The following is a 12645-nucleotide window of genomic DNA, read 5'->3' as shown; positions in this document are numbered from 1 at the left end:
ATATTTAATTCATATAGAAAAAATAAGGGAATATATTGTGAAGTATTTTTTTTTTTTTTTACAGAGAATTAAAAAGTAGTTTTATTTCCTAAATTAAGAAAAAATGATTGGGAAGCTGCTACTAGTACTTATACTGAGATTGACAATAAATATGTAGGAGAATGAACACAAACATTTATTTTTAAAATTGTTAAAAATAGGATAACTTGCCATTCCTTTTTATACTTCTTTTATATTTTTTTAACATGTGTCAATATATGATTGGATGATGTTATATTTTCTTTTTAGGAAAAAATGCAAAAGTAGTCCTTGTGGTTTACTTGATTTGCAATTAACTCATTGTATTATCAAAATGAATTCAAAGGTCCCTCAGGTATGCCAAAAAAATAATTTAGTCCATATGGTCAAATTCTGTTCACTGACTTAACAGATTATGATAACATGAAACGTTAAAATTAATACAATTGTGATACTTGTCATATTTAAGTAAATGTCACACTAACTGAATCTATTAAATTAGTGGAGAGAATTTGACTGTAGGGACTAAATTATTTTTTTGGCATACTTTGGGGACCTTTAAATTCATTTTGATACCATAAGGAGTTAATTGTAAATCAGGTAAACCACAAAGACTAATTTTTCATTTTTCCCTTTTTTTTTTAAATACTTCCAATTATATGTTAATATGTGTCGGTAAATTGTGAAAAAATTGTAAAAGAATTGTATGTGGAGTATGAGTTATGTTGAATAAGCTTTATTTTTTTATTAAGAATATTAAGTTTGAAAGAAAACGAGCCTGTCAAAATGTGCTCTTCTTCCTCAACTTTCTTGTTATGTAATAAACTTATTTTCTTAAAATAATTGACTTACTTATATCATGGTCTCCCTTAATCTCATGCTCTCAGCTGATGTCATCTTGTATGAGTTGCAGCCACATCTTCAAACTTTTTGGCTCATCGAATCAAGAATTTACATACTTGTGATAAGGTGATAGTGGGCAATATATATATATATATATATATATTATTTGTTATTTGTTTTAAAAGTTTAAGCGGATAAGAAGATGTAATTTTAATCTATACTCTAGCACTCTCCTCACATGTGTGCTTAAATTCTCTTTTAATAAATGAAGTCCAACACGTAGAATATTTAATTGAAATGAGGGCAAATAACGGAATTCTATTTATTAGACATAAAGAAGCTTCACAACAACTCAATCCAGAATCTCTTGGAGATAAGATATCGGATGATTTAAATTCAAATGTTTCTGAAGATTCAAATTCAAATGTTTGTTATTCAAGTTTTAGATAACATTTAAACAAATCATTGTATTATTATTCTGGTGTGACAAGCCATATATTTTGGCTCAGTTTGTTTATAATTATTCTATGAATAGAATTCTAAACCCATAGTTGAGATGGGCTGATTACAATCATATTATCCAGTCATTGTTTTACTTATTATGGTATCAGAGCTAAATACGACTAATGTTTAAATCCATGGCTTCTTCATCTTCCTCCTCGGTCCCTATGTCTTTCCATCCTTCCAATTTAGTTAAACTTGCTCGTGATAATCAAATGGTTTGGCGCACCCAAATTGTCCCTTATCTTGAGGGAAATGATTTATTTGGTCATGTCACTAGTGATGTTTCATGTCCATCAAAATTCATTAATTCTGTAGCCACTACATCATCTCCTTCAGTGTCCATACCCAATCTGGCATATAAATTGTGGTACCAACAGGACAAGCTCATTCTCAGTGCTATTGTTTCTACGCTGGTAGAAGCTATTTTGCCACATGTTTATAGCATTAAGACTTCACGTGAAGTTTGGGTGTTGCTAGAGAAGATATTTGCCTCCGAATCCAAAGCCTGTATGTTACAAATTCACTATCAAATAACAAATATGAAGAAGAAAAGTCTCTCCATTTCTAATTATTTTCAAAAGACCCAAAATTTATCTCACACTTTGGCTGCCACTGATGAACCTATGAAAGAATTGGAGCTCACGTTACATATTCTTGGAGGACTTTCTGTAGAATATGACTCCTTGATAACATCTATTACCACTCGGATTGAGCTCATTGCTTTAGAAGATCTCTATGCCCACTTGCTCACATATGAGCAACATTTGGAGCAACACCACACGGCCACTGACTTGGCTGTTTCATCAATCAATGTAGCCCAACGTCAAGGATTTTCCAACAATTTTTCCAAGCAACAAAGGAATTTTTCCTCCAACAATTACTCCTCTGGAAGAAGAGGATGTGGTAGAGGGAGAGGACGTGGTCCCCCTCAACTTTCCCACAATGCCGAGACCTCCAACCAAAGCCTGCAGCAAGATAACACCTTAGCACAAGCTACGGCTACCACCCAGCAGCAATCTATGCCATCCCTACCTTTACGGACCCATGCCATGATCACCAAATCACAAAATCACATTTCCAACCCAAAAATCCCAACGGATGGAACCATTAAATATCCACTACCTCATGCCATGACAATATCTCTCACAACCATAACCATTGAACCCACCTGTTTTACCTCAGCTATGAAAGATGCAGTATGGCGAGATGCAATGACCACTAAGTTCAATGCTCTAATCCAGAATGATACTTGGAAATTGATATCATCTACTCCTTCAATGAATATTGTAAGCTCCAAATGGGTGTTTCGAATTAAAAGAAAAGCTTATGGTAGTATTGACAGTTATAAAACGTGATTGGTAGCCAAAGGATATCATCAACAACCTGAAGTTGATTTTGATGAAACTTACAGCCCTATCATTAAACTTATCACAATACATGTTGTTTCATCTTTGGCTGTGTCTATAGGATGGGTGATGAAACAGATTGATGTAAGTAATGCTTTCCTCCATGGAAAGCATTACTTACAAACAGATTGGTATCATATATTCCTTCAATGAATATTGTAAGCTCCAAATGGATGTTTCGAATTAAAAGAAAAGCTTATGGTAGTATTGACAAATATCAAGCGCGATTGGTAGCCAAAGGATATCATCAACAACCTGAAGTTGATTTTGATGAAACTTACAGCCCTGTCATTAAACCTATCACAATACATGTTGTTTCATCTTTGGTTGTGTCTGTAGGATGGGTGATGAAACAGATTGATGTAAGTAATGCTTTCCTCCATGGAAACTTAAGTGAAACAGTCTACATGTCACAACCACCGGGTTTTGTTCATCCACAATTTCCAACTACAGTATGTGAGCTCAAAAAGGCAATTTATGGCCTAAAACAAGCATCACGAGCTTGGTTTTCCAGACTTAGTACAAGGCTGGTTGATTTGGGATTTTTTAGTTCAAAATCTGATTCATCTTTGTTCATATATAAATCCTTTGGCATTACTTTATTTGCATTGGTCTATGTAGACGATATAATTCTTATAGGTTCTGACTCTACGTCAATAGATCGACTGATTAAGGTGCTCTCTGAGGATTTTCCAATAAAGGAACTTGGGAATTTAAATTATTTTCTAGGAATTGAAGTCACTCAAATAGCAGATGGTATTCATTTATCTCATCAAAGATATATATCAGATATTCTGCAGAGGACAAACATGGATTTATCCAAGCCAATTACATCTCCGATGGCTGCTTCTTCTCCATTAAGTAAATATTCAGGTGTATCTCTCACTGATCCTACTCCATATCGTAGTACTGTAGGTGCTTTGCAATACCTAGCTATTACACGTCCAGATATTTCTTTTGCAGTGAATAAAGTTTCTCAATTTATGCATAATCCACATGACACACATTGGTCGACAGTAAAGCGTATCCTATGCTATTTGAAGCATTCAATAACACATGGAATAGTCATTCGAAGAAGCTCATCCTCTTAACTTACAGCATATACAGATGCAGATTGGACTGGGTGCCCGGATGATCGTAAATCTACTTCTGGATATCGTGTTTTTTTTGGACAAAATCTAATTTCTTGGTGCTCCAAGAAACAACCTACAGTCTCGCAATCAAGCACGAAATCAGAATACAAGGCCATTGCTAATGATGCTGCTGAGCTTACCTAGATTCAATCCCTCCTCTATGAGCTAGGAGTATTTTTGTCGACACCTCCTATTTTATTATATGATAATATTGGTGCAATGTATTTGATGGCGAATCCATTGTTTCATGCAAGAACGAAACATATTGCCATTGACTATCATTTCGTACATGATAAAGTTGCTACAAAAACATTGGTTGTTAAATTCTTGTCCAGCAAAGATCAAATAGTCGATATTCTCACCAAGCCACTTGTGTCAACACGTTTTCAGCATCTTACTCTCAATCTCAACGTTTGTCCAAAAAAGTTGAAATTGCGGGAGTGTATTAGACATAAAGAAAGCTTCACAACAACTTAATCCAAAATCTCTTGGAGATAAGATATTTGATAATTCAAATTCAAATGTTTGTTATTCAAGTTTTAGATAACATCTAAACAAATCATTGTATTATTATTCTCGTGTAACAAGCCATATATTTTGGCTCAGTTTGTTTGTAATTATTCTATAAATAGAATTCTAAACCCATAGTTGAGATGGGCTGATTACAATCATATTATCCAGTCATTGTTTTACTTATTACTACTATACGGCAAGCACTGGTAGTCTTAGCGTTCGCCTCGACCCTTGAAAAAAAAAATTAATTAAATGTTTTTGGAGAAAACGAGCCCCTCTCTCTTTCTAACTTTCTCCCTTCCCACATTTTAGACAAAGCTTTCTCTCTCTCTCTCTCTCTCTCTCTCTTTCCTCTTCCGATAGGCCACCGAAGACCACGAACGCCAAGCACGTTGACGGCCCTTTGAGAAAAATGGATCAAACTCATAACTTTTGAGAAAAATTGTGGTTTAATATGGTATTAGAGCCAAAATTTCTGAGTTCGCTTATTTGCATTTTGACATTTATCATGAGTACATCTCTACTAAGTTGGCACATTTCATCCATCCTTAATTAAAAAAATAAAAAATCAACAAAGGCATGCTTGTGATTAGAGCGACAAGAACAAAAACAACAATGGCATAGTCATGATCAACGAATGACTCTTTTTTTTTTTTTTTTAATTCTTCTTGTACCTTTTTTATTTTTATTTTTTTTTAAAAAAAAAAATACTAAGTATTTCTTTTGAATAGGTATAAAATAAGTATAAACCAGTTTATAACTAAATTTTGTCCCCATTGAATACTCGAAAGCGAGAGCTCTAGATAAAATATTCGTTTTCTTTGGGTCATCTTAATGACACAGACAAAGTGAAAACAACTTATTAGAATAAAAAAATAAATAAAAAACAAACAGAAAAACATAATACGCAAAAGACCAAAAGTGCAAAACCTTTATGTCCCCCACAACACGAATAATTGGGACAAAAAGGTAAAAATAAGTAGTCCCCCCCTCCCCCGGTTGAGGTCGGAGAAGTTGACATAGACCCCAGCTTGCACCAAATAAGAACAATTAGACAACTTAAAAAATATTAGAAAAACAAAAAACAAAAAACAATTAGACAAGTCTAAAATTCAACAAATAAAACCTCAAGCATGTTATAACACTAAAAGTTAATAGATAAATGGTTTGTTAGTTTCATCAAAATCAAGTAAATTTGTAGGATTAACCCACAATTTTTCCTTATGAGGAAACTTTTGTCAAAATCAAAACAAGCAAATTAACTACTAAAAATAAGAACTTCAACCGAATAAACTTCTTGCCAACAGATTTAATTTTTAGAACCAACCAACCAACATGACTTTTGTCTCTTCGAGCTTTGCCTGTGTGGTTGTGGTCTATGAATTTTAGCATTATTTTTCGAAAATAAATATTAAAGCTTAAAATAACATTTTTCTATCTCATTGATCGGCCTCCAAATTAAAAAAAATTACGGTTCCATCCTCGGTACCAAGGATTGTTTCATGTACATTTTGGCTTCAACCTCTTCGAGTTATGTGAATATTAAGATTGTTCAGGAGAAAAACAAGATAACATATTGCAATGGCTTGAAGCACAAGGCAAATGTTGTGCACATCGGCCTATGGAGAAAGAGAAAGATCTATTACATTCTGCTTACAAAGTGGAGAGGAGCTCATAATTGCACTAATAAATAAGTCTTCCAACTTAACAAAGTTGCTAACGAAAGAGGGGAAAAGAAGCTAGTGTTTCAGTTAAATCTCTGTTGCACTTGTTTGCTCCTTTACATATTAACATGAAATTGACTGCATGCATATGAAAACACTGAAGACCCAATGGAAGAGACTAAACAACCTAAGCATCAGAACACTTTCTTCAAACTAAAAAAAAAAAAAAACTCCAAAAAGCATTAACTAGCTAGTATTTCTGGTGAGAACGTGTTACAATTTAAATATGCCAGTCTTCTATACTAGTGAACTGCATAACCCTGCTTTACCCGACAGCCTTCTCTCAGGAATGACCACATTTAACTGCCAGATTATCAACTGAGCCAATTATAAAGTAAGAAGCAGATTAAACACAGATGAGAGCAACTGCATAAGAGATTGATTAAACAAAAGTAGAAACAAGGGGAAGCATTAGCTTGGGTCCTCAATCATTGCTAATGAAATAACCACAGATGAGAGCAACAGCATAAGAGATTGATTAAACAAAAGTAGAAACAAGGGGAAGCATTAGCTTGGGTCCTCAATCATTGCTAATGAAATGCCAAGGAGATGAGAGGACCCCTGACAAGTTGACTAAGCAGGTTTCCAACAAGAAAGGGCATAGATGATCCGCCCCTTCCATCCTTGCAACAGCCACCGGCTATCTTCATCAATTACAAAATCCTTGTGGTAGCTCGACCTCACCTTACTCATTGCTTTCTTCACAATGTCCCGGTCCATAGGCAGCTGGGCAAACCCAGCTCTTAGGTTTCGGACTTGCCACTGTTTGTATGTCTCCGGCCTCTCCATTCTCTCCCAGCCTTCACAAGCTATAACATTCAAAGCCTCCCTGCCAAGCATCTCTTTCTCAATCAGCATCCTCTCCCGATCTTCACGAGGTACAAGAGTTTCGAGCATATCAAACAGTGCAGAATAGTGAAACAATGCCTCTCGGAACCGGGTAACAAAGAAGGGGGCATTGAAGGCGCCGTTAACAATCCCATGGATGAAAATGTCAGGATTGATCTTCCTTATCAAATTGAGGACGATATCTCTTGAACTCTTAACTGACACAGATTCATCATGCAAGTTCTTACCTCGATACAAACAGTTAACAGCAAGGAACTCGTCTTCGTCAATTTTAAGTTCCTCAAGTTGAATGGTTTCCCATTTTTTTGCTATGGGGTTGTACTCAAATGGCACGCCGAAACTCTCAGCATAATTTGCTAAGCGACGTCCTGTTTCCTCAACTCGCTCTGCTGGCCGAAAGCCCGGTTGGGGAAATTCTATTCCTGTAATGCGAAGCTTTGGAGGACCACCATCTCTCCATGAGAGCTTCTGAATAAAGGTGGGCCATTGGAAACCATAAAGAATACCAAAGTCTATGACATGGAGCCTTGTGGCCTTCGCTGCTGCACTCATTATCGTCCTGTTTGAAGCAAAATTAGACAACTTCCTAAACGGGCATGCAGCAAGGTATAGATGGTAGGCTTTCAAGATGTCGGCAGCAGATGTTCTTTTACTAACAAGGCCTTTATATATCTGGCTACCAGTACCAGCCATGCGTGCCTCAAGCCCATAAGCAAAACAATATGCCAGTCTCTGATTTCCATCACCGAAAAGAGAAGAGTGCTTCCTGATCTGCTTTAGCAATTCATTTGCATTCCTCTGATCATCAGCTGCAACAGCTTGGGCACAATGAATTAGGAGAGTTCTTAAATCCACCACCTCCTTATTTCCACTTTGTTTCTTACCACGTCCTCTTCCACCATTAGATCCTTTTGATTTCCCATTCTGTGACACATTTTTGCCTATCCCATTCTTCAGTACAGTTTTGCTTATTTCATTCGGCAAGGCCTCACGAAGTTGTGACACATGGTCCCTACCTTGGTCCTTAGTAAGAAGCAACACTGTATCAAACATCTTGGACCGCAGAGTGGATTCGATATATACAGCAGCTTGCTTGCTCCTCCTCTCATCTTCTGTATCTCCATCCTCCTCATAAGACTGCCTCTTTCCCCTAGACCCAGCAGGTGAGTACTCCCCCTCTTCCTTTTTCTCCACCTTGACCGCCACCTCACTAATTCTTGCCTTTGGTTCCCGAAATAACAACCCATTCGCTTCCAAATTAAAAAACAACTCACTTCCACGAGGAAGAAACATAGTAGCCTCCTCAACCCCCTTCATGAATTGCCAAACAGATTGATTGTCGCTATTTGTATCCGGGACCTGAAGACTACTGTTAGGAGAGTCCACTAAACCATCCAAACTGCTGATCACACTATTTGAAGAGCTATAAGATGACTGAGAAATGGTATAAAGAGGAAGACTTTGTAATTGCGGGGTATAACTATAATCTCTCTGATTTCGAATCAAGTTATTATAAACAAAACAGCTACTGCTATTACTACTACTGGCATAATTACTTACATAGTGATTATCATCTGGGCTCTCACCATTTCCATCAATATAATCCGTGCTATGTACAGGGGAAGGCGGATACTTTTTCCCAAGCAAATCATAGAAGGATTTCTCAGCAGCTTGAAGTTCCAAAGAATCTTGAAGCATGCAAGTCTTATCCTCCATGTCTTCTTCCATAAGAATCTGAGTTATATACCCCAAAACAGTATCAGAGAAGTCACAGTCCTCCGGGGAATCATCCCCTTGGGCCTCACTCGAGCTCAATGCTATATGACTCGGTGTCTCACCCGGTTGAAGGTAATACGACATGAATTGCGGCTCCCTGCAATTGATGAATTGAGAATGGGTAGATAGATCTCCAGGTTCGGGCAGCTTTGCGAAGATGCCCTTGAAAGATTTTATGAATCAGTTCTCTCCTCCCCAATTTGAGCAAGGGACTGACATGGAGTTCCAGCAATTGAGAGAAACGGGCAAAGGGGCAGCACAAGAAAATGGGTTTTGCAAGAGCGTTGGTTTTGCTTAGGTTAAAATGGTGATGTAGTTAAAAAAATAATAATAATAAAAAAATTGTTAAATCTCAACCGTTGATTTTTTTTTGTTTTTATTATATTTAATCCCAACCAACCAGCACCTAAGCCGGATGGATCCCGACCTTTTTGTTATGATTTTCGTGTAATAATATCATAATGCAAGCACGGGTGAAAATTGAAATGGAAGATATATCCGAAAAGCACAAAGGGTCGCGAAAGTGCGGACGAAGTAAGAATTGGGTCGCTCACCCTCAGTGACACAAAGAATGAATGATAGTTGAATGCGTGTCGATCGTAGGTTGACTCACCATCGGTCTTTTGTGGTTTCTGACGTGCGCTTGTGTCCATTCTATGGGATACTTTTTGTTTCTCAGGAGACTTTTGTCAGTTTGTGTTTGTGGGGCTCCAGCCACCAGGCCCACCACCCACACCACACTAGTATTATTGTCCCACTTGCACTATTATTGTCCGTACAAATATTTCTTGTTGAAATTTTCTTATATTTGATATTCTAATCTCTCTTTTATTTATTTATTTATTTATTTTTATTTGATATTCTAATCATTAGCCGAATAACAAAATTGCTAAGAATTTTGTGTCCACTGGTCTAGGGAATAAGATCTATTTGAAATGGAGAATATTCGATTAATGATTTTTAGAGGGATACAATTAAATATCTTACTTATTGAGCTGCCAAGAGAAAAAACACTTCGTGGTTTTCCCTCCTCCTCCTTCACTATCCCTTTCCCTCATCCTCCCCTCGTATCAGTGCTCGATGTCTCGATGTCTTATCTATAGTTTCTTTTGGTTCCTGTTTTGGTGGTATTATTTTAGATCTAGAACTAGATCTAATTCTTCATGCTCATATTTACTTATTCCGGTCGGCTTCTCCGCTTTCCATTACTTATGCACCGATCAACCAACGAAGTCTCGCGTGCCGGAGCGTGTTTCTCACCCGCCGACGCGTGGATCTCAAGCGCCAAGTTGTATCTTTAAGAGGATGTCTATGATGTTGTACTCCTCCGCTGCTGCTTCTGGTTGGGTTTTGTTGTTTTTAGTTTTTTGCTTTGATTTGTTTTTTATTTTTGTCTTGGCTTTTGAGTTGACTCCTGACCTTTGGGCCGATGAGGATTAGATTGGTGGTGATTATCTCTCACGGCCAAAAAATAAGTTCTAAGAATTTGAGTTACCCATGTTTTAGATTTAGTCCATCTAGAGCAAGTCTGTTTCATAACTGAAATTATACATTAGTTAGCGGAAGTAGATGTCATAGATAAGATTTGACTATAAGAATTTTCTGATTGTATTTATGACTTTATAATTTCATAGCATTTGACTATGTTTTATCAAAGCCGTATACTCTATGAGAGCTTTTATTCTCTTGATTTTTTTATGTATTAAATTTCATTAAAAAGATTTTTTTAAATAAAAGAGCTTTAATGAATTCTAAAAGATTTCTATTAAAAAAAATATTTTACGTATTAAATTTCATTTATTAATGAAAAGTTTGGTGACTATTATGTGTTTATGTATGCCATTGGATAATGATTATACTGATATGATGGTTTTGATTTTTATAGATTATAGAGTGGCGGCAATTATATGTCTATTAGATTATTAATTGAGAAACAAAAATTCTTAAAGAGAGAGACAGAGAGAGAGAAAAACAAAATTAGAAAGTTGTAATAGGGAAGGAATTATATTTAAATTGAGAGAAATCAACGTGGAAATAAATAAGTCACGGCCCCACGCGGTCACGCTGCAACTTGACCAGAGACACACGCTTGTTGAATTTGATGGTCATGATATTTGGATGGGTCTGTAGTCTGTAGGTGCCTGGTGGGGGTGTTGCTGGATATTTGACACGCGGTCATATATTGTAGAGGCATACTTGGTGTCATTTTTTTTTAATATATATATATATATATATTTTTTAATTTATTATTAAATTTATGAGACCTATTGGGTCATGGATCGGCCACGTAAGGCACAACATACCTCAGGGTCCGAATCTAATGAATAAACTCGTTAAGACTAAGCTCACATGAGGGCTCGGACAGTCTAACCCGACAGCTAGTCGATTCATGGGGCATAATGATCTTATGACGATGATAAATCCGTCATCTCACCTAAGAGATATATGTTATCCCTATACAAACGGAATAATCTTATCTCTCATATTCAAACAGCTATCTACTCTCAGCAAAGATGGATCAATTGTGAACATTTAAACAAAGAGATGTGTACTCAAGGAATACTCGGGCATCCCTATCAAGCGCCAACGAACTCGTTGATCCTACGATTCTAGACACTAAGATCACCGAACGGCTAACAACCCATATATTTTCGATGATAATTGCACAACAAATATTCAGGGATAGGGGAGCCGAAGCGTACAGGGAACAAACTATTCCATGCCTATAAAATGCAAGTCACAACTCAATTTTGAGGTAATCGCAACTCTTCCTCTCTAGTTCTTTGTTGCTCATATTCTCTTCACCCAAATATTGACTTAGGCATTGGAGCTTCCCCTTTTGTTCATTTTGTTTGCTTTCTTGCAGCCCGACTCCTCCTTGGATACAATAACGTCTCACGGAGATCGTGCCACGTCATCACTCGGAAACTGTGCATCAACAAGATCTATATGTAAATTTTACATATTCAATGAATTTATACATATCTTATACCAAGATTGACAATAAATATGTTGGAGAATGAACATAAACATTTATTTTTAAAATGGTTAAAAATAAGATAACTTGCCATTCCTTTTTATACTTTTTTTTTTAACATGTGTTAATATATAATTGGATGATGTTTCATTTTTTAAAAATACTTCCAATTATATGTTAATATGTGTCGGTAAATTGTGAAAAAATTGTAAAAGAATTGGACGGGGAGTATGAGTTAATATATATATACTTCTCAGCAAAAGCCTGTCCAAGTGTGCTCTTTTTCCTCAACTTTCTTGTTGTGTAATAAATTTATTTTCTTAAAATAATTGACTTACTTATATCATGGTCTCCCTTAATCTCAGGCTCTCAGCTGATGTCATCTTGTATGAGTTGAAGCCACACCTTCAAACTTTTTAGCTCATCGAATCCAGAATTTACGTACTTGTGATAAGGTGATAGTGGGCAGTATATATATTTTAAAATTATTATTTGTTCTAAAAGTTTAAGCGGAACACGTAGAATATTTAATTGAAATGAGAACAAATAACGTAGTCCTACTATACGGCAAACACCGGTAGTCCTAGCATTCGCCTCGACCCTTGAAAAAGAAATTAATTAAATTTTTTTGAGAAAACGAGCCTCTCTCTCTTTCAGACTTTCTCCCTTCCCACATTTTAGACAAAGCTTTCTCTCTCTCTCTCTCTCTCTTTCCTTTTCCCTCTACCTCATTGACGATAGGCCACCGGAGACCACGAACGCCAAGCACGTTGACGGCCATTTGAGAAAAATGAAATATATTTTGGACTAAAGAATATCCAGTTAGTTGTTAGGATCTCTTTAAAGAAATCTTGAAGCCATAAATAGGACATATGTCCCATTAATTAAAAAATAATAAAATA

At 36.3% G+C, this 12645-nt stretch overlaps 1 protein-coding gene across 2 annotated transcripts; it reads right to left on the bottom strand.

Moving 5' to 3' along the window:
• Positions 1-6498: 6498 nt before the first annotated feature.
• On the bottom strand, positions 6499-9044 carry LOC132162418 (scarecrow-like protein 9). 2 transcript variants are annotated; one of them, XM_059572651.1, is made up of 2 exons: positions 8551-9044; positions 6499-8424 (listed from the first exon to the last, which is right to left on the bottom strand). In XM_059572651.1, exons 1-2 carry the CDS (start codon positions 8848-8850, stop codon positions 6715-6717), a joined length of 2010 nt encoding a protein of 669 aa, XP_059428634.1. In that variant the 5' UTR covers positions 8851-9044; the 3' UTR covers positions 6499-6714. The 2 variants fall into 2 exon arrangements, with proteins under 2 accessions (XP_059428634.1, XP_059428635.1); XM_059572652.1 differs by having other exon boundaries at positions 6499-8724; positions 8829-9044.
• Between the last annotated feature and the right edge of the window lie 3601 nt (positions 9045-12645).

Source organism: Corylus avellana, chromosome ca9, assembly GCF_901000735.1.
Source record: "Corylus avellana chromosome ca9, CavTom2PMs-1.0".
NCBI lineage: Eukaryota > Viridiplantae > Streptophyta > Magnoliopsida > Fagales > Betulaceae > Corylus > Corylus avellana.
The sequence above is the reverse complement of the archived record's forward strand: the minus strand, read 5'-3'. Positions and strand labels throughout refer to the sequence as shown.